This window comes from Lytechinus variegatus, chromosome 1, assembly GCF_018143015.1.
Source record: "Lytechinus variegatus isolate NC3 chromosome 1, Lvar_3.0, whole genome shotgun sequence".
NCBI lineage: Eukaryota > Metazoa > Echinodermata > Echinoidea > Temnopleuroida > Toxopneustidae > Lytechinus > Lytechinus variegatus.
In genome coordinates this window covers 38877065-38900679 of record NC_054740.1, presented here as the reverse complement: position 1 = coordinate 38900679, position 23615 = coordinate 38877065, and the positions used below count along the sequence as shown (strand labels likewise).

General features: G+C 38.8%; 1 protein-coding gene across 2 annotated transcripts; it reads right to left on the bottom strand.

The window, feature by feature from the left end:
• Window positions 1–6146: 6146 nt before the first annotated feature.
• Window positions 6147–22435, bottom strand: LOC121413565 (glutamyl-tRNA(Gln) amidotransferase subunit B, mitochondrial-like). 2 transcript variants are annotated; one of them, XM_041606430.1, is made up of 12 exons: window positions 22305–22435; window positions 19011–19164; window positions 15803–15916; window positions 14901–15099; window positions 14278–14400; window positions 13944–14057; window positions 13428–13512; window positions 12917–13151; window positions 10847–10983; window positions 10104–10227; window positions 9221–9310; window positions 6147–8535 (listed from the first exon to the last, which is right to left on the bottom strand). In XM_041606430.1, exons 1-12 carry the CDS (start codon window positions 22430–22432, stop codon window positions 8404–8406), a joined length of 1635 nt encoding a protein of 544 aa, XP_041462364.1. In that variant the 5' UTR covers window positions 22433–22435; the 3' UTR covers window positions 6147–8403. The 2 variants fall into 2 exon arrangements, with proteins under 2 accessions (XP_041462364.1, XP_041462373.1); XM_041606439.1 differs by lacking the exon at window positions 9221–9310.
• Window positions 22436–23615: the final 1180 nt, after the last annotated feature.

Sequence of the window (23615 nt, the reverse complement as noted above, 5' to 3'; positions counted from 1 at the left end):
TAAGATCCACTTGGCCTGATAAATATCATCTCTGAACCGCTTTTTGCTTGGCAAAGTGTGAAGAAACTAGACTACAGTAAGTGAATCTTAGAAATTATGGCCCGTATTCTGAAGTTGGGTTTGACTTAAGACCACGGTCTAACTATTTTGTTTCCTTTTGCTTTCAAATTAAGATATATACTTTATTTATCATTCCCAGACAATTATGAACAATTTGAGTGTCAAATCATGAGTTAATAAAGTGGATTGATTTGTACTGTTAGGGATTTGTGCCCCATTGGCTCTCCATAGTTAACAACCTAAAACCAGGGTTTAATTTAAACCCAAGTTCAGAATACGGGCCAATGGGTATAGTAACACAAAGCTTAACACTTCTCGATCACGTTGATCGTGATGTGCCATCAATTGTACAAATCGACTGTCCTATCACTCACCGTGCTTCGTATAATGTGCCCCTTGTCTTGTCTGCAGGTTTACCCTGGGCCCCGTCTTACAGAATTGCAACTGATCCAATCAATTGCAACTATGGAAAGCCAGCAAAGTCGACATATAAAATGCATGTTTATTTTATTTTTTTAATTTGAGATATGAATGTATATCCATAAATTCATTGATTTCTTGACAATTTGGTGTGATCTCGTTTACAAAGGACATTTGCAAATTTCCTGTAGAAAAAATTATGACACTGATGGATTTTCATAGAGTTACGATTGATTGGATCAATCAAAATTCTTTGTAAGACGGGCCCAGGTCTCACTTTGGTGACATGACACCCTGCTCTAGCGACAACTGCTCCGTGCTTTATTCCATCTAAGATATAGGGTTAGGGTTTTATGCTAGGATTAGGGTTGGGTTAAGCATTTGACATAGTGTTAATACCAGGGACGATAAAGCTGGTCGTTACTTTTGTGCGGAGAAATTGTTGACGGAGCAAAAATGTCATGGAACCCTCACTTGCCTCTTACATTTTTTCCCATTTGCACAATGAACTACACATTTACACAATTCGAGTCACATGATAGGAAGTGAGTTTTTATTGATTTCATGGTACATGATTTGAGATCTTTTCATCAAGTACATTAATTAAAATAGGTCAAGAACAATTTAGTTCGAACCAATATTACAGGTCACACTTGAATGATGCAGAACAAAATATCACAGAGAAAAATAAAATTAATATACCAAAATTCAATGATTCGTTGAAGGCCCTGTCACAGCATTCCGTGCAAGCACGCAGGTCGCCCGCATTGACAGTATCTCACATGCAGTTGCTTGCAGAAGCGCACGAATGTCTGTTTCTGGTAACTCCCGTAGGAACTCAGCAGGACAGCATTTTGCTGGTAAACGCCTAGCTGGTATATAACCCATTACCTAGGAAACATTTTGCGTCTAGGTTAATCAGTCATTATGGCTCACCTTATACACGACAGATATTACTCTCGAGCCTTTTTATAAAAGTGGAAACAATGGCCGAGTGGGGATTCGAACTCACAACCTTGCGATTATGAGTCCAATGCTTTAACCACTGGACCAAATGACCTGATTTGCATGCAGAAAAGTATTGAACTTTGCTCAAACTTTATGGCTTACAACAAAATTATGGCATACGTCTTTTTTCTTAATAAATCTTAATCTATATGATAAAAAAAGTGGTCAATTTGAAATGGACCATCTGCCCGACCGCATGCTGGTTCCTATATGCCCCCTTCAAACTGAAAGCAGGGGGGATGATATTGAAAATGAAAACATTCAGTATATAAACACTGGGCATGATAGAGCTCAACAAAGCAGCACAAGATGAATCGCTCTCTGCTCCTAAATCTAATTATTAAAATCGTGGATGCGATCGAAAAAACACTGACATATATCAGGCTCTCTCTTGCCATCACCTTTAAATCATTAATTACACAAATTCATCTTGACGAAAATACCAAATTCTTGTCGATAATTTGAATTCTTGAATGGTCTTCCTCACCTACTTTCCCTTTCATATTTTCCAAGCAATTTTCAATGTTTAATTTGAGCTTTTAACTGAATGACAAACAAAGTGAGTAAAATTAGGTGTAAGATCGACAAACTCTATTTCAGCGTGGAGAATGTGCCTAAAATAACTATTGTATTTCTGTTTATCTTTACCAATCCTTACTACAAGAATATCACCAGTGTACATGTATATTTCACCGACATATTGTCTACACATCGTCATTTCTATGTGATACTACTGTGCTGTTTCATGCAATGTTTTTGTCGGCTACAGAATCTTAGTTAGGTATCAAATAATTTCCCTGTTTCCAAATAGAAATGATCATAAATTTGTCTATCATTCACTTTGTGCAGGAATTAATTTGACAAACCAAAGGCCTCACTTTAAATAGGAAATCTGAAGAAAAAAAATCTTTTTCAGCAGCAGCTGGTTGAGTCTGGGGGGCAGGGCCGACAGAAGGAAACCCTCAAAAGAATAGAAACAAGAAAAGAACTGTAATGAGTCTCCAAAGATAAATTCATACAGCCACAGAAAAACATTTCTCCACTATTATAAGTGAAAGGGGAGGAGAAAAAGAAGAGGCTCGAGGAGGAAAGAAAAGAGCGGGAAGAACTAATAGACGGTAGAAACAGGGAACAATGAAAAGGGGAAGTCTAGAACAGACTGGGACAGGAAAGACATTCCAGCTTGGTCAACTTCTGAATTTGATGGAAAATACTAATGAAAAGAGGACAACCTGGAACGGTTTGGACCTTGATGGGAGATGGTACGAACAACGCCGATGTCAAATTCATCAGTAATATCTGTCGACAGAGCACCCATCTCTGATGACCCAGAGTTGATGAAGTCATAGACAAGCTGGAGAGGGTAATGTAGACAAATATTGAATTCCAAAAGGTATTGAAAATCATTTTCCTGTTTCTCATATTTCAATCAATTTTTTAATATATTATAAAAAAAAAACCAACAAAATATTAACCTATATGGGGTCTCTCAGATCAGTATAATGAACAGGAATATAACACTCATTTATTTTGTGAAACTTCACTTTTATATACGAGAAGTAGGAGTGGTATATATCCTAGAATATGCTAAAATACCCATTCAATATGAAATGAGATTGTGGAACAGAAAGTCAGTCAGCAGACATACCCAGATCTGTGCACTTTTGCTCCAGAAAGATGAACCGAACTAAAATGACCAAGGATAAAAACTGGTTCCCTCAGGAAACTGCCTCATGAAAAGAGATCCCGTTCCCAAAGCCTGCCACATTTTCTGCAAGAACAAGAAGTAATTTGCTTTCGTTTAAACATACCTTGACACAAGAGTTGGCATCTGTCATGGAAAGCTATCAAGGTATCAACGAGAGAAAAATTCTTAAATCTTTCAAATAGTCCAGCCTCTTTGTGTCTCATAAAGAACTTAAGCATTTGGCATGGGCGTAGATATCAAAGCTGTGAAGAGGGTGATCTACTGGGGAGTTAGCCCAAATCCCTTGGCATACTGGTAGGAGACAGGCCGCTGTGCACGTGATGGGAGACCATGGCATGCAATCACTGGACAATCGCTTGGCTCTGAAAATACAATAAGACTCATGGAAATTACGTACAAAGCGTACTTCAAGAAAAAATGTGCATGAACTGCTCTGTCACTGCATAATTAATATGACATAAACTGGTTCCCTCAGGGTACAAAAGGTTGCTACCTCAAAGAGCTTCACGAAAAGAGATGGCGTTCCCAAAACCTGACATATTTTCCGCAAGAAAAAGGAGAAATTAGTTTTCTTCCAAAAATACCTTGAAGAGTTGGCATCTGTCATGGAAAGCTATCAAGGAATCAACAAGAGACAATTCTTAAATCTTTTAAATAGTCCAGCCTCTTGTGTCTCATAAAGTACTGTTGCATTTGGGATTGGCGCAGATATTAAGGCTGCAAAGAGGGTGATCCACTGGGGAGTTAGCCCAAATCCCTTGGCATACTGGTAGGAGACAGGCCGCTGTGCACTTGATGGAAGGCCAGGGCATGCAATAATGTCACTGGACAATCGCTAAAAATACAATAAGACTCATGGCAAATTATGTACAAAGCAACAGTCCCTGTGTAATTTTCCATACTGGACAGTCTAGACTTCAATTCATTTGCATTTTTTTCATAATTGTCCTTGTAGTCTTAACTTAGGTTGTAGGAGTTTAATGTTATTCAGTGTTATTTATTCTTGCATTCTTGTTCTCGCTGAATATCTTCAATTTCGTTCTTTATTGTCATCTTTATTTTTTGCCTATTCGGGTAATTCATCCATTCCATTCCTCTCTGGACTCCTTAGTTTTCACTCTCATATTATTACATAATCGTCTATATTATTTATCGTCTTCACTCTCTTATTTCTCATTGGTTTCTCTGATGAATTGGACTCTTACATTTTAGTTAAATCAATCCATTTTCTTTAACATGATTGGTTGTTGAAAATTGAAATATGTCAATGTGCATTTGTAAGAAACTTTATATATAAGATGAGCAAAGTAACCATTCGTTTAAAAAAGCAGATAAGAATTTCAGAAAAAGTTACTCTTCACTTCAGAATCATAGGATTGATACAATCAAAGTAGTTGTCTGTGAAAAATTCACTTACAGGACCTCAAAGTCCTCTGCCTCAACATCTAATAAATACTTGATGGGGATGGTAGCCTTAAGTGTAGGCTCTAGTGAGAAACGAGGGGTAGTCCCATGTTTTGGTTACCGAGAAAGCTGCAGCGAAGGGATAATAGGTCTTCTTTCAAAGATATCCCCAAGACAGAAGATAACCCTAACTAAAGTACTTGAATAGCCAAACAGCTACAGACCAACACAAGATTCAAAGGTAAGGAAATTATTAAGTGGAGTACATGCAAAAAAATTGGATGTTGGAGTCATTGAGTGCTAGTGTGCTAATGTTCACTTCTAGCTTCAGGGGGGGGGGGAGCTCATTACAAAATGAAAATCATGCATCTAGTAATAGACCTGGGGTGTTTACTAGTATGGTGAGTTATCAAGTTAAGTTTGTATATTAATTGTCTGACTTTTCTGTGCATATACTGGCCTAAGAAAATCTAATTTTTTAAAATTAAAATAGTTGAATGATTTTTGTGTGTAAAATGAATTGGTGTACAGACATGGGGCACGATTTTTCCTGACGAAAGCTTAGTCAACAACATTCATGATAGTCAACAGCTTCTGAAAATTACACATTATCACACTCACAGCACAGCACAGGCAGGGCAGGGACTGGCCTGATTATAAAATGTAATTTTTTAAAATTAAAATAGTTGAATGATTTTTGTGTGTAAAATGAATTGGTGTACGGACATGGGGCACGATTTTTCCTGACGAAAGCTTAGTCAACAACATTCATGATAGTCAACAGCTTCTGAAAATTACACTTTATCACACTCACAGCACAGGCAGGGCAGGGACAGGGAGGTAAATCTATTCTTTTCCAGTGGTAGTACAGTACTAGTAGATGAACCTACCATGCTTCTTTTAACTTGATTGGTTGTTGAGAATTGAAATATGTCAATGTGCATTTGTGTAAAAACTTATGAGATGGGCAAAGTAACCATTTGTTTATAAAAGCAGATAATTTCAGAAAAAGTTACTCTTCACTTCAGAATCATGGGATTGATCACAATCAAAGTACCTTAGTTGTCTGTGAACAATTCACCTACAGGATCTCAAAGTCCTCTGCCTCAAAATGTAATAAATATTTGATGGGAATGGTAGCCTTAAGTGTAGGCTCTAGTGAGAAACGAGGGGTAGTCCCATGCTTGGTTACCCAGAAAGCTGCAACGAAGGGATAATAGATCGTCTTTCAAAGATATCTCTAAGACAGAAGATAATCCTAACTTAAGTGCTGGAATATCCTAACAGTTTCAGACTGACATTATTAAGTGGAGTACACGCAAAAAATTGGATGTTGGAGTCATTGAGTGCTAATGTTCACTCCTAGCCTTTGGGGGGTCTCATTACAAAATGAAACCCATCTAGTAATAGAGCTGGGGTGTTTACTAGTATGGTGCGTTATCAAGTCAAAATTTGTATATTAAAATTTAATTTAGGGTCTGACTTTTCTGCGCAAAGACTGGCCTAATTAGAAAATGTAATCTTTTTAATTAAATAGTTGAATGATTTTGTGTGTAAAATTAATTGGCGCACAGACATGGGGCATGATTTTTCCTTACGAAAGCTTAAAGTAAAAAACAGCCTTTCACTTGCTCGAGAAATTCACAAAAAATTATTGTGGGTGCGCGAGTCGTTTTTCTGAAGGTCATGATATTGCTGTTCAAGGCCACACCACAGAAAGAGGTGATAGTTTGTGCTATTTCACAGGTACTGACTGCCAGCATGATGGCAACAGCTTCGAAGAGGATACCAGAAATTCCGAGCAGGGTGAACGAGGAAAGGAGAACTGTGGATGATTGTAGAAAAAATTTACCATGGAGAAGAGCAAAGTATTTCATTTTCTTCAATAATATAACCTACTCCATCCAAGCACTGGATGCATCATTGTTTGATAAGTTATACTTATCATGCTTGGTAACTTCCACTTGAAGTTGGCCTTCTATGGTGCCATAGGTACTTTCATTAGTGAAAGTGGAGCAGAACATCTCCTTACTGAATCTGGTCACATTCGTGCACAGGAATTACTACAACAGGTGCGCTTGATTCCATATCTTTGCTCTATCCTTGACCTACTCTTCCACAGACACTCAAGATGTGGCTAAGCACTTCGTGCTAACATTCCAGAGGATGAAGACACTCGGACGCAATTCCTTGACTCAAGCCACGTATTCCGAAAACACGTCGTCTGGCCGGTGGAGAAACCGCACTCCGCTGCAACCAAGTCGCCGGCGGGCTGGTATCCACATTCAAGAGATCATGATTCATGATCTAATTTCCGTCGCGAAGTACTCCAACTCGAAACCAATGTCGATGTCAGAAGGAGGGTGTTAAAGAAAAGGGTTCTAGCACATTAATTCCAGCAACCAGCTCGAAGAAGGGTAAGAATTTTTTTTTTATCTTACCCAAAATGACTGCAAAATCAATGCTGCGAACGTAATGACTGCGCATGCGCTGGCGGGATCTCCTGTAATTTCTCCAGGAGAATTACGAAATAAAATTATCAACATTCCACTGGCACTTTGCACTTCCATTCCTGGTTAAGTGAGATAATAATCTGTAAAGAAAATAACATGAGGTTTGAATCATCCCTTTTTTAAAGTCTAAATACACAATCCATTCCCGCGATTCAAGTTTGGATTATTTTGATTTCAAGCGCGATATGCTTCCTGATCATTATAACGAAAAAAATTCTAAACTGCGTATCCACTTCATCAGCATAGGCAGCGCAGGTAATAACGTTATCATGTAAATCAGGGCACGCTGGTAGAACAGATTTCGAAACTGAAGTGGATACCATGGATAAATATGACATTTATTATTAATAATATTATGTCGACCATTCACAATTGCACAAAAATCATTAGCAGGGAGTGAGAAATCATGTGCTGCTTGCTATGCTGCCCTCTAACATCTTCACTTAAATATTTTGCATATTCTTTGCTACCAGTGGACGGAAGAAGCAATTCATTTTCATATTCAGAATCATGACAAGTGTGACGCACACTTAGCAGTTTGCAACAAACGCAAAGGTCCGTATTCACAAAGTGATTGGTTTAAAACCATGGTTTATGTAGAGTTAATCCAAAATTACACTTCATTCAGAGAAAATATGAAGAGTCCAATAATGGGTGCATAAGAGAGCAACACTAAAGCTTGAAAGGTTACTATATTGATGAGACAGCTATTTATGTTAATTAATCTTAATAGAAGGCTCATTAATGCTATAATCTAGGTAACAAGCATTGATTCCGCTCACTGTGATAAAACGCCACATTCATTTTACTGAATGCATTCTAAATATCCATGCTGAATTAAGCATTATCAATGCATGAAATCATTTTCACCTCCGTGAATTCCGGCTTATCTGTACATATCCCACTTTTGACATAAATGCATAAAGCAATTTTAACTTCAATAATCTTACAACAAACTCCAGGAACTTTTTTCCCTCCCTCTTCCCAAGAACTTTTTATGACCATCTAAGACCGGGAAGCGTTTCACGGAGCTTCTTCTCGGTGCTTTCCACTGACAAAGTTGCTCTGAGCCAATCAGATGCAAGGATTTCAGTAGCTTTTAACAACTACTAGTTCACTTCAGCTTAGAAAGTACCCAGAGGGAGTGACTTTTCATTGATTCATCACACATTTACCAACAGCAGGCAAACAATGAAGAGTGTCACCTCGGCTTCAGCGGTTGTTTGAAGGTTACTACAGCAATGCTCGGCCCGACCCTTTCCAGCGTCTTTTTCTTTGCATTACCAATCGTCACCGTGGCTTCAGCAGTTGTTTGAGAGTTGCTATGGCAATGCTTGGGTCGACCCTGCCCTGCGTCTCTTTCTGTACATTGCCCATCAGTCTGTTGATGGCCTTCTTGTTGCCACGGTGATACTCCTCCACCTAAACAAGCACATCAATGGTAGATAACATTAATCTCAATACATTATGACAAATACATATCATTCCTTCTATCTGAAGCATGATCAATTATAGTTTTTGAGGTAAAATGGGTCAAAACTATTAAATCATTTATCCCATCACTCCATCATTTAGCCGTTCAGAGCCATGTTACATGAAAGTTACCATTACTGTTTGCCACCCAACACTAGCTATCATGGTCATGTGCAACAGCCAATCAAAATCAAACATTCTAGTGAAGTTACCATTGGATCACAAAGATAACATACTGAGTTTTATGGAATGGACCCCTAGTCAACTGAATTTAAGGAGGGGGATAGCATACCTGTTTTGATTGAGCATAACATACTTAAGCAGATTTCTATCATAACTGTTTCACGTAACTGATTCTCATTTCTAAACATTTAATACCATATTTTCCTAGTTCTTGTTGTTCAAGTAAGTTTCCCGTTTCGAAACTGGAAGGCATATATAGATGAATACAATTTCAGATCACCGCAACTTATACCGACCATAACGGGAGGGGGGGCCTTCCAAAGAATAAAAGCACTTTCAAAAGATTATGCAAAGAGCCAGGTGCGTTGCTATGCCAAAGCATACATTATCTTTTGTTAAGTATACTTCAAGCCCCCCCCAGTAAGATATTACCATAAAATCCTGTACTCACTGTTTCTGTGTTGCTGTTAATGATTCTCTCACATATCTGCCTTATTGTGGGTTCATCTGTAATCAATCCCCATCCATTCTCTTCAATGATCTGTTATCAAAAGAATCATTCAATGGATTATTATGGTACAATTCCATATTGATCTTAAACAAATAGGAGTAATGCCGAAAATTTGTTAAACAAATTATAATCTCCTCCTATAAAAAGCCTCTTAATTTACTATCTATTGTCCACGGCGGACGGCATTTGAATAGTAATGAGTCAGAAAGAAGAGGATCGAGGGTATTTGAATTCCAGTTCATCGTGGCTTAACCGTGAACCAGAATAGCCTGGTGGTTGAGTCGCTGCCCGGAAAGCAGTAGATGGCAGGTTCGAATCCCGCTGGTTCCAATTTTTTCTGACTTATGAATTATGATTTTCATACAGATCGAGCATACTGATCTTGTGATTTTCATTACAGATTGAGCATACTGATCTTAAACAAATAGGAGTAATGCCGAAAATTTGTTAAACAAATTATAATCTCCTCCTATAAAAGCCTCTTAATTTACTAAAATCAATAAAGTTGTCGAGCAAAGTTTTCCATAATTAGCCAAAATGGGGGAGATGCAGGGGGGGGGGGAGGGACACTGAAGCTGGGCAAAAATTCTGTTTGTTATATGTAAGTTATTTATATATTGCGATGACAAATTTTGAGGTAATAACTATGCCAATATTGCCTACATTAGTGCAGATTCATGGATAGTACAAGTATGGTTACAAGCAAAAATTTTCAAACAAAGGACCAGTGAGATTCATACTTCGTGATAAAGTCTTGAAGTAACAATTAGACTCTTGCGGTACAAACACAAAAATATGAAGACAAATCACAAAACGTACATACCTCTGTCAAACTTCTGGTATCTCCATCAAATACCATTGCGGTAAGGGTCTTTCCAGTCTTTGCTGATATTGCTCCACTCTGCATCAGGTCTATGAGTTCACCAAAAGACGATGCAGGTAACGGGCTGTAGGAATTCAAATTCATATTCAATTTTATTCTTAATAGAATACATAGTACAAATTCATAATGTACATGCCTCACAATTTTGATAAATATCGATGGTAATTACATGAAAAATTCAATTTGATATAAAATACAGAATATCTTTTGAAGACAATTCATAATACATTTCTTCAATAGAAATAAATGTATAAATCCGTAGAAATGGGGGGGGGGGGGAGGAAGGGTTTGGGGATTCACTCAATAGCATAGATTGTGACCGTGACCCTAACTCCCTAAATGAATGAGACACAAAAAAGCTGCTATTTACCTAAAAAATTTACTGACTTCCTTTTCCTTTATTTTTTTCTTGATCTTTTGTTTTGTTTCCACTACTTGAAAAATCACCAGGGGGGGGAGGGCACCTCTCTTTTCTTTTAGTCCTTTATTTTATTCCATTGTTTCCTTTTTTCTACTACAAAAAATGTTGGGAGGTGCCTTCCCATTTCTGTGCCTCTTCTTTGTTCTTCCTACTTCCTAAAGATATATATTTTTTTCCCATTACTTTAAAATCATGTAGGGGGGGGTTGCTATCCCCTTGGGGCACGGCCCCTAGGTAGAACATACACACACAACGGACACACCTGTAATTCACTGAGATGTTATTGAGGTTGAGGTGTCTGAGAACTTCTGTGGTCAGCCAATTCAAAACCCTCTTACTGTCTCTAGCAGAGTCTTCTTGCAAAACAGATTCAAAATATTCCACTAAGCCAGGCTCGCTCTGGTAGGTGGGAGAAAGACACATAGAACAAATTAAGTTGCATCCTGATTTCTACAATATGAAATTTGTGATTTAGTGAATAAACTTTAACAAAGGAATAATTCAAATTTTTTTTTTTACAAAGGATGATTTTAAAAGGTCTAATTTCCACTTTGTTTACTTTGTTATCACTCTTAGATGAAAATTTGGTTCATTAAAGAGTTCATCTAATAACATAGACCAAATGTTATTAGACCAAGAGGGTAATAGATCGACTGGAAGATAAGATGGTTATAAACATACATGTAGAAGCAAGTAGAATTACGAATGGAGAAGTCAACAGGTTAACCCATTGCCTACTGGAACCGGGTGATCTCGGTACAAAACCTGACAGAATTACAGAATTCAGTATTTAATGGGTTAACCCATTGCCTACTGGAACCAGGTGGTCTCAGTACAAAACCTGACAGAATGTCAGAATTCAGTATTTAATGGGTTAACCCATTGCCTACTGGAACCAGGTGATCTCAGTACAAAACCTGACCGAATTACAGAATTCAGTATTTAATGGGTTAACACATTGCCTTCTGGAACCAGGTGATCTCAGTACAAAACCTGACAGAATTACATAATTCAGTATTTAATGGGTTAACACATTGCCTACTGGAACCAGGTGATCTCAGTACAAAACCTGACAGAATTATAGAATTCAGTATTTAATGGGTTAACACATTGCCTACTGGAACCAGGTGATCTCAGTACAAAACCTGACAGAATGTCAGAATTCAGTATTTAATGGGTTAACACATTGCCTACTGGAACCATGTGATCTCAGTACAAAACCTGACAGAATGATAGAATTCAGTATTTAATGGGTTAACCCATTGCCTACTGGAACCAGGTGATCTCAGTACAAAACCCGACAGAATTACAGAATTCAGTATTTAATGGGTTAACACATTGCCTACTGGAACCAGGTGATCTCAGTACAAAACCTGACAGAATTAAAGAATTCAGTATTTAATGGGTTAACACATTGCCTACTGGAACCATGTGATCTCAGTACAAAACCTGACAGAATGTCAGAATTCAGTATTTAATGGGTTAACACATTGCCTACTGGAACCAGGTGATCTCAGTACAAAACCTGACAGAATTACAGAATTCAGTATTTAATGGGTTAACCCATTGCCTACTGGAACCAGGTGATCTCAGTACAAAACCTGACAGAATTACAGAATTCAGTATTTAATGGGTTAATCCATTGCCTACTGGAACCAGGTGATCTCAGTACAAAACCTGACAGAATTACAGAATTCAGTATTTAATGGGTTAACACATTGCCTACTGGAACCAGGTGATCTCAGTACAAAACCTGACAGAATTACAGAATTCAGTATTCAATGGGTTAACACATTGCCTACTGGAACCATGTGATCTCAGTACAAAACCTGACAGAATGTCAGAATTCAGTATTTAATGGGTTAACACATTGCCTACTGGAACCAGGTGATCTCAGTACAAAACCTGACAGAATTACAGAATTCAGTATTTAATGGGTTAACCCATTGCCTACTGGAACCAGGTGATCTCAGTACAAAACCTGACAGAATTACAGAATTCAGTATTTAATGGGTTAATCCATTGCCTACTGGAACCAGGTGATCTCAGTACAAAACCTGACAGAATGTCAGAATTCAGTATTTAATGGGTTAACCCATTGCCTACTGGAACCAGGTGATCTCAGTACAAAACCTGACAGACTTCAGTATTTAATGGGTTAATCCATTGCCTACTGGAACCAGGTGATCTCAGTACAAAACCTGACCGAATTACAGAATTCAGTATTTAATGGGTTAACACATTGCCTTCTGGAACTAGGTGATCCCAGTATTCAAAAGGTTAATTAGCCCAAGTAGTTATTCACAAAGTGGGAGGGCACATTCATACTTACAAGTAATTGGTGGGCAACATCCAGTGGCATGCCATACTGATCTGCTAGTCTTTGTCTTCTAGACCTCGGGAGCTCAGGTAAGCTATTCCTCAAGGTATCCACGTTGATTGCCCTGAGAGGCTGAGAGGATCGGTGTATGGTGGTGTTGTCATGAAGGATGAGGGGTGGAAGGTTGGGCTCTGCCATAAACCGGTAGTCTATCTGACCCTCCTTCTCTCTCATTGGTACCGTGATCCTAAGGTAAAAAGTGGAAAATATGGTGGCGTTATTGTCAACAATAGGGGGTGCAAGGTTTGGGTTCTGTAATGAACCAGTAGTCTATCTGATCCTGCTTCTCCTTCAAAACCCTAAGTAGACAATGGACAGTATCGTATCATGTGTATTGTGGATTTATCAGTTTTTGGTGTTATAAAGAAGACAATAGATAATATGGTGGGTTAACTTGACGGATGAATGATTAACTTATCCTAGACTAGATTAGTCCAAGAGGAAATTCAACATTGTGACTTACCCGAGTGAATTATCAAATGCCCTGGTTTCGTAGTGAATCTTCTCGCCCCTTTCCAGTAGTTTTATGTGTCGCTTGATTTCAAAATCTGGGTGAAGTGAACAGAGAAATTTGAAGCCTATTAATATTGCTGATTCAACAGTTGGGCCATTCATAAAAGAGTAGTGTACAACAGCTTTTGAATAAGTAAATGAAAATGTCAAAGGTTACTAGAAGAGAAATTAGCAAAAAGGGGTCTAAAGAGTCAGGGGCCCCTTTGCCCCATCCCCTGGAACCACTTCTCCCTATACCAAGCACTTCCGCTAACCCTAAAACATGATCCCTCATCCAAACCAAATCGCAAACCTTATACCTCTGTGCATCTCACAACATAATGACCTCAAGGCAAAATCCTGGATCAACACTCAGTTATAATTATAATCATAATATGCAACATTTGTATAGCTTTAGCATGGCTATCTTGACAAACAATCGAGCATTCAAGGCATTCCAATAGATAAAACTATGTAGAGTACTCACCTACAGCTTGTTTCACAAAGCGGATGCTATTGATGTTCTTCACCTCTGACCTCACGCCTGGAGGCTCACCAGGGCGATGGACTGATACGTTGGCGTCAACTCGGAGGGAGCCCTCTAGTGGTGAATTAAGAATTGATTATTTCTTGTTTATAAAAAAAGATTAAAATAACTTAAAATAAAAATCATTTTATGCTTTATCAGTACGAGTGCTTTTCTTTTAAATGAAATACTCCTCACAGGGGATGTTTCACAATCTTCCCTGCGATGTTAACTGACTAATTTGTTCCGAGTCAATCAGATGCAAGGATTCCAGTAACTTTTAACAGTTGCTTACCATCCATCTTGCCGTCGCATGTCCCAAGAGCCTGAAGCAGAAGCTGTAGTTCCCTTACCATAGCTGCCGAGTCTGTGCCATCTGTTAGGTCAGGCTCTGTCACCAGCTCCATGAGACCAACTCCTGATATAAAACAAGAGGTGGATTGTTGTATGAGTAGGACTGCTAGATAAGAATTGGCCACTAATTGATTTAGACCAAACGTTGAAGAGACGCAGCAGACACTGCTTTAAGGGAAAGAAAGGCTACACAAAACTTGGGATAGAAGTTGGGGTAGGGGTCATCAGAAGGGTATGAGGAGAAGGAGCAAAAGCAGAAGTCTAGAGATGTAGTAGAAGTAGCAGAAGTAGTAGTAGAAGTATTAGTAGTAGTAGTAGTAGCAGTAGTAGTAAAAGTGGAAGTAATCACATAAGAAGCAGTAAAAGCAGTATCAAGGTAAGTAGAAGTAGTTAAGTAGAAATGTAGAAGTGGAAGTAGAAGTAGCAGTAGAGGTAGCAGAAGATTAATTATACTTAATAGCTGGAGGAAAAAGCATGAGGAAATGGAAGATGGGAAAAAGAGAAAGAAAGAGGAAAATAAAAACATGATTTGATGAACAGGGAATAAAAAAAAAAGATTCCTACCTGCTCTATTCAAATCCACTAAAGTCTCCGCATTATCCTCATCATGTAAACTCTTTCCACTGTCTTGTTCCAACTGGATCTGCTTGATGCGGACTGACCGATGAGATGGTGGCTTTTTCCGTCTCTCGTCAAAGAGGGTGAACTCCACACGCCCATCGACTGCTAGGGGAAGTCTCTGCTGGGTTATCTGGTAACCTGCCTGCAGGATGGAGGGGGGGTCCATGAAATACCAATGAGAAATTATGCATAAGGGGAGTGTTGATGATGCCAGAAGGGCGAAGGTGGGATAGGAGAGTAGAAGGAAGGGGGTAGGAAGGGGGTAGGGGAGAGAAAGAGGATAAGGGGAATGAAGACAGGACAAGGGGGAAAGAGACAGAAATAAAGGGGGAAATGGGAATGGGAAAGAGGGCAATGGGGTTGGTCGGGAAGAGGGAGAGGAAAGGAATTGGAGGAAATCGAATGGGAGAGGAAGATGAATAAAGGGAGGAGGAAAGCAGAAAGAATGAGAAGAGTAAATGAGGAAAGAGATAGGAGCAGAAAAGTGTAATATGGTGCAAACGGAAGACAGAGGAAAGGGAAAGAATAAGGAAAGGAAGTGGGGAGGAATAGAAAAGAAGGTAACGACAGAGGAAATGAAAAAGGAAGAAGGTGAGGAGGGAGAAGAGGAGGGGAGAGTATCGGAAGGGATGCAATAAAATATGGGGCCAAGGAATTGGATTTGTCAATGATTTTTTTATTAAGGATTGGATAACAATGAAATATACATTATAAAATAATCAACTTGGCTACAATCAATTTGACTGATAATTACAAAATATAAAAATACATTACTTAAACTGTGATATCTTAATTATGCTACTTTCACTAATTGAACAAAAGGACAACATTCTGAAGGGATTTACCGGTAAATCAGCATAGAAGTAGTGTTTACGATCAAAGACTGAACGCATGTTGATAGAGCAAGAGAGGGCTAGAGCTGTCAGTACACCCGCTTCCACACATCGTCTATTCAAGACCTGCAACGACAGGGATCCAACATGGTACGTCATGATCACATACATGTGTTAGGATGTTAAAATTATAAGTTGATGAAGGGTAGGAAATAAGAAGTTCTGAGCAGCAACTCAAATCATCAATCTATTACAACCATCAGCCAAAGGGGAAAAAGAAGAGAAACTATAGGAGATGCAAATAAAATCAACTGAAGCAGAAGAAGTCTAGTTGTTCACTAATTCAACTGCTGGAATACTTTGCCCCAGCTCAACTCATGGCCATTGAACAATTTACATATATTTAGATCAGGAATAAGAACCAATCAAAGTAAAGAGAATGGAAGAACCCAATTCATAAGGTAAACCAATGAGGAGTACGGAGGTGAAGATGATAAAGATGTCTGGGTGACTATGTAATAATGAAAATGGAAAATAAGGAGACAGGTGAGGGATGGAATGAATGGAACACCTGAATAGAGAAGGAATGAAGATGACAAAAGAGAATGAGAGGAAAGGAATTCAGAGTAGAATGAATGAATAGCAACTGAATACCATTAAACTCATATAACCCAAGTTCAGACTGCAAGGGTGGTGCTAAAAAGAAATTCAAATGAACTCAAGTCTAGACTGAACAGAAATGTAAAACAGCTGAAGAAAACAAAAATTAAAGAAAATAAAAGAGATAAGAAAATGACATAATAACCATCTTACACATGTATGCGTGTATGTTTAAAAAAAAAAATATTCAAGAATGAAATTTCCAAGGGAGAGAGGTAAAAATGTAAATATTTCACAACTGACAGAAAAAAAAATATAAGAAAGTTGTCCACAGCCAGCTTTCTTGGGGAATCATAAATTAATAGACAAGGAATGAAGATGAAAAAAGAGAAGGAAAGATTGATCCTTCCATTATCTTTATTTAGATTTGTTTGTTGTCCTAATTCAAATATATTGTTCAATGACGATGAGTTGAGCCGGGGAAAATTATTCTGGCGGTTAAATCAGTGCACAACCAGACTTCTTCTGCTTCAGATTAGTTTATTTGCGTCTCCCATAGTTTCACTTCTTGTCCCTTTTTGCTTGATTTGAGTTGCTGCTTTTCTGCCATTATCTCCACTTTAACCAAACTGTTTTAAGGCCGAGACTAATTTATGTCATCTACAATAGTCAGTCACTATGACTGATTGATCTAGACGTAAAATGTTTCATATGTAATCGGTTATATGCCAGCTTGGCGTTGATATGGCAGAAAGCTGCTTTGCCGAATTACTAAGGGAGTTGCCCCCTACAGAAACAAAAACATAAAAGGTTACTATTACCCGAATACAAAGACAGGGTTGTCATGAGTGAATTTTTAAGTGAACATTTTTTTTTTGCCTGATACCATGCCATGGAAATTAACAGGAGAAAAAAACTGGTTGGGTTTCAGATTGGGTGGAGGCTCCCTGCTCTAACTGTTCACAAATAAGATTATAAATATGAAATTATAATGCCATTAAAGTGATGGTTTTTTTTACAGAATGGTAATTATATTTTCTTCAAATTTCTCAATATCTTGCCCATTTGACTACCCTCTACACTTGAGAATCCTAATGAACAGTCCTAGTTTGGCTAAACCAGTTTGTCTACTAATCATTTTGTCTAATGCCATCTAGCCTATTTCCCTTTTGTCTTATTTCCAGTTAGACAACCACCATTTTGTATAAACCACTTGGTCCATTTATGAATCAGTTTCAAATTCATGCACAAAAAAAATGGAAATGAAACCACCTGGGCTTTATACCAAAATGAGAATTAGAAATGGTAGGTACTAGACCAAGTGTAGACCACCCGGGGGGGCCACTTACGTTGACGAGTGGATACCATGCGCGACCAAAAAAACACGTAAAAAGGATGTCTTTTTCACGATAGGGCACGTTACGTACGTAACGTGATAAGGGTGTCAAAAACACAAAAATAATGAAAAAAGGGTATCTATTTCACTAGGAAAATTACGTGTTTAGGGTCGAAATTGTCGGGATGATAAAACAAAATTAAAATGTTTTATAAAGGATGTCCTTTTTGCCCCAACACTTCGTGTTTAGAGTCCGATTTGCGCGAGGTGTAGAAGGTGGGGTCGTACTAAACCAAATAAGGTAAAGCCGACGACCGAAGGACCCGTAACAATAAAACATTCCTGTACTTGTTTAGGGGTTCATTTCAGGGAATATTTGCCAAGAGTATCGTTTTGTTTCCAATACTTGTTAAGCGTAGGGTTTCACACGCCAATACTTGTTAAGGGGTGCATTTTCAGAATATGGAAATTACGTGTTTAGGGTGCTTTTCCAGACCCCATGGTCGCGCATGGTATCCACTCGTGAATGGAAGTGGCCCCCCCGGGGTAGATCAGCAATTGGATCAAATTAATACACCAAATCGGTGTAGCCCAAGTGATATTAGACTATAATACATACAAATACATGTAGACCATGTGAATATAAGCCTACCAACAGCTATTATACAAAATTGATATTAGACGACAAAGTCCATGTGGTATTAGAGTATCTAACAAGTTGACTAACTGCTTGTATGCACAGTGAAAATTAGACCATCGGGGCTTGAGAATAGACTAGTTCGGTAGTAGAGACCAAATGGCCAGAATTCACAAAGGTGGTTTTCAAAACCATCGGTCAAACCCACGGTTTATACAAATTTCCTGTATAAATTACACCTATTTACCGTATATAATAAACAATGACCAATGCTGATGCACACTTTTGTCACAGTGTTGCAAATTTACACCTGTTGCCATGGTTAACATGCTTTTATTCACGAGTCCACTGTTTTGAAGAGTGGTATCATGAAGAAAATAGCGTGCTCAACAATGGCAACTGGTGTCAATTTGGAGCTTTGTGACAAACACCCGCATCAGCCTTGGACATTTTCTTATATTCAGATATGAAGCATAAGTCATACAGGAAATCTGCATATAAACTATGGGTTCAACCTACATTTTTCAAAACTACCTTTGTGAATTAGGACCAATGGGTGTAGCCGATGTAATGTTAGTTCAGACTTCAGACTACCTGACAAATAGAATAATTGCTAGTATTAATATATACCTCACAACTATACTAACCGGAAGAGTACCTGGCAGAGAGGCATCAAAGAAAGAGACTAGCGAGTTTGGCGGTGCCATGAACTGGGCCTTAGAAGCAGAAAATAGTTTGGTATTGGAGAGTATCTGGGCATGAATCTCGAGGCCAACCATGCTGGACCATCCTTCAGATGAACTACAGAAATAGAATTATCAAAAACATGAAAATTCTTTAAAAATAATTATAGTGAGAAGAAGAAAACTGTGAGGAAGTAGATGAGGAGAAAGAGAAGTTGAAAGAGGAATGGCAAGAGGAGGAAAAGAGGAAAAAAGGAGAAAGAGGAAGGAGGAACAATGAGGAAGAGGCTGAGGAGGTGGGCAATGAGGAGACAGGGAGGGGAGGGAAGGAAGAGGAAAAAGGAGGACATGGAGAAGGAAAAAAGAGAAGGAAGAGGCCGAGGGGGAGGAGATGGAAGAGGCTGAGGATGAGGAGAAAACAGAAGGAAAAGGGACGAGTAGTAAGGAGAAGAAATGGTCCTATTAATTTTGGTTCAATTCTTTTTCAATAATGAAATAAAGGCCGAAATCGATGTGCCCTGGCCCCATCGGGGGGATTTTGCATTCCCCCCCCCCCCCCCCGGTGGCTGCACGATAGCGAGCCGTCTGTGTAAGAGACAGGCACGCTGGAACACTTTCAGTTTTGGGGGGGCAAAATCCCTAAGGGGGCACAATATTTTTGACAGCGTGAGATACCGAAGCGATCGAGCAGGAGAGGGTGTGGGACCCCCCACGGTAAGGATTTTGTGTAGCTAAAAATGGAGTATAAAAGTTGCGTTTCTAAGAGCATTCAAAAATAAATGTCTTGAGAATTAAACATATAATTCACTAAAGACTATACTCATAATTTATGAGAACCTACGAAATCTACGCGCAAAACGATCGCTTCGGAACGTGGTTTTCATGTCTGATCAATTAAATTACGTATTACGCTTATATTGACTCAAAATACCAGGAATTTCATTTTTCATGCAATATCATTTCAGAACAAGGAGTGTATTAAGCAAAAGAAGCGAAACAACAGAAACACAAGAAATTCTAATGTCTTTTCAAATTCAAAATGTCAAACTGTTCTGACGTGGCAGACGTCGATAAGCACTTAAATCCCCATTCTATGCAAATCATTTTTGACATCAGCATTGGTTATCCATGCATGGGCAATACGTTTCATATTTTGTAACAGGAGGAAAAAGAAATATGACAAGATTAATTGTCTAACAATTTAAAACTTTTCAGAAAATCAATAAAGTTTAAAACATTACTTGATTTATGTGTTTCCGTTTGCATGTTTAGTATGGCTGGGAAGCACATGACTCCTTCAAAATCTTTTTTCTTTACATATTTTCTGGGGATATGTGACCATAACTAGGAAATTATGAATATCAAATTACAGGAAATATTCATTTGTAAATACTCGTGAACTGATTAACAAACTACCCCAGTTCATGATGTACATTATGTAACATTATTTAGAAGAAAAAAAATTAATTCCAATAGTGGATGTGGTTGACAGTACACCATGTGGAGTTTTCGAAAAAGTGGATAGAGGAAGAAGTGAAATTCATAGGGGAAGAAGTGGACAGTTGATAGTCGAGTAATTTTTTTTTTGTTTAACTGAGCGTAGTCCTGAAAAAGATGGTAAACCAGAAAAGGTTGAAGAGGCTTGAGTAGTTGATAGATGAGTACTCCTGCTCTGCACTCCATTCGCCGACTCAAGCTAGCATCTTCTCATTTATCCAATAATCCAACTACTCAAGCCTCTTTAACCTTTTCTGTTTTACAGTCATTTTCAGAACTACACACATTTTCAAGAAATGTTACTCTAGGACCTACTCTCAATCTTCCAATTTCTCGCCTATCAATTTTACTTCTTCCTCTATCTTATTCCTCTATTCCTCCATTTAGACTCCACTTTGTGTATACCATAAACCACATCCGCTACACACCACCATGCAAGCCCTCAAGCATCATTTAATTATGTTGCTCGAGTATAGCGTTCACGCTCGTGAAACCCCCATTCCACAGAGAACAAGACTGCTGAAAGACCTTGAATTCTGGTTGATCTTTAAGAGGTCTCTCAATGAGCCTACGATGGTCTTTGAGGTCTTACACGAGTCCTGATCAATCTTTCAGCAGTCTTTGTGGTCTTCATGGGCTCCAAAACATTTTGAAACGGTTCTAAACAGTCTTACAACGGTCTTACAGGAAAAAGGTCTTTCGATGAACTTCAAAGGTCTTGACTTGTCTTTCAATGATCTTTCAGCAGTCTCTCAAGATTTTTGCGGAGATCACTGTAAGACTCATTAGAGATTATTGAAAGACCAGGCAAAGTCCATGGAAAGAATTCTGAAAATCACTTGTTGCATGAAAGACCTCTAAAAGACAATTGCAAGATCTCAAGAGGACTACTCTAAGACCAGTAAGACAAGAGTTCTTGGGGCCAGTTGGGGGGGGGGTCTTTCTGAGTCATTCCACAGAGAAAAATTTCAGTGATCTTGAAGACCGCTGGAAGACCTCAATAATTTCAAGTCTTTCAGACTCAGTGGTCTTTCAATGGTCTCCGTTCTGTGGAGTGGGGGCCTTAGTGATATCGGGTCCGGTCTAAGCGTTTCTGGGTGACCGCGTGTTTGTTTGCCGACACAATGCACAGCCAGCATGCATTGGTGAACCACTTTCAATTTGCCATTCGGTTTTAGTCTGGAGATGTATCAATTAAAAGGTTAAATGTTATCACACTGTAATAAGATGGAAAAGGGGCTTATCAAAGGTTTCACAGAGGGACATATTCGTCAAAAGAAGCAAGGCTTGCTATGAATTATTTAATTGCCCCGTTAGGGACAAATATATTTCATTTTTGACAATGGAAATGACAATTTTTAGGCAGAAAAGTGCCTTCATCATTTACTTTTGTCCTTAAATTATCATTTTCTACTTTCATTTTAGGGGGGCACATTGGGGGGCAAGTGCCCCCCTGCCCCCCCCCGCTTCCGGCGCCCTTGCGAGGAGAAAATAAAAAAAATAAAATATGTTAGAAAATCCTCGAAACAGACGGCTGCCAGCTGTCAAGGTCCTCCTCAAGACGAGGCCACGCCCACGCGCCTCAACCGCCTTCATTCGGCAGCGGCGCTCATGAGTGAGCGACGCCGACAGCTCAGGCGGCCTCGTTCGTCCCGCTGTTGCGTTCATGTTGCCCTGCAGGGCCGCGATCCGGGCCGAGATTGTCTCTGCCCGGTGCAATTCCACGCACAGTCAGGCGACTTCACAGTGATTAATACTAACCAATCAGTAGTCACAGAATAATTTCTTCGTTTTATTGCTCTCCAACCACTATAAGACCTTCCCAAGGAAATCGCAACCGGTTTTTGGAAGGCAGAAAACCTCCAGAACGTGTTCATGCAAGCTGCCATCTTAATTTGAATATGCAAAACGCCCTCTTGCGCTTGTACGCACACGAATGAGAAATGCACGAGAAGGATGTTCCCAATTATAATTTATGCGTTTACTTTTTAAGAAAGATCCCCCTTTTTTAGTATTTAGCATTATGGTTTGAATATCTCACCCCCCCCAAAAAAAAGAGAGAGCTAAACTATCAAAATAAAGATAAAACAGAAGCCAGCTAATGAAAAGTAAGAGAATTGGGTATTTAATTAATTCTATTTGGTTAAAATAAAAAATAAAAGCGAGTATAGCACTTCGGACTATTACTAAGGGTTGTTAGTTATGCTTATGACTGAGAACCGGTTCTTGAGCGCCACATCAAATTCTCAATCGATATTGATTCCCTTCAGCTAAAAGCCAATTGGCTTTTACAATCTGATTGTAACGTACGTTAGACTAAAACTCTTGTCACACCAGCTCCGGCAACCAGCATCTAAATGCATATTTCAAAATTTAAGGGCAACAGGGAGTCTACTCCCATTATATTGAAAAACATGTAAATTGGGAATGGGATCTCTCAGTAATTAGTCCCGGGGGCCGGGGGCCACTTACATTGACGAGTGGATACCATGCGCGACCAAAAAAACACGTAAAAAGGATGTCCTTTTCACGATAGGGCACGTTACGTACGTAACGTGAAAAGGGTGTCAAAAACACAAAAATAATGAAAAAAGGGTATCTATTTCGCTTGGAAAATTACGTGTTTAGAGTCCTATTTGCACGAGGTGTAGAAGGTGGGGTCGTACTAAACCAAAAAGGTAAAGCCGACAATTACCAAAGGACCCGTAACAATAAAACATTCCTGTACTTGTTTAGGGGTTCATTTCAGGGAATATTTGCCAAGAGTATCATTTTGTTTCCGATACCGGGTAAGGTTTCACACGCCAATACTTGTTAAGGGGTGCATTTTCAGAATATGGAAATTACGTGTTTAGGGTGCTTTTCGAGACCCCATGGTCGCGCATGGTATCCACTCGTGAATGGAAGTGGCCCCCCCCCCCCGGTAATTAGTGCAAGATGAAGGGCCCATTTACTAGTAAAAAAAAACTTGTAAAAAATTTGCAATTACAGTTAAAAGCTATTGAAATCCTTCAATCTGATAATAAATTTACTCTGGGAGTTGTGCCTTTGTTATTGTAACAATTAGTGTTT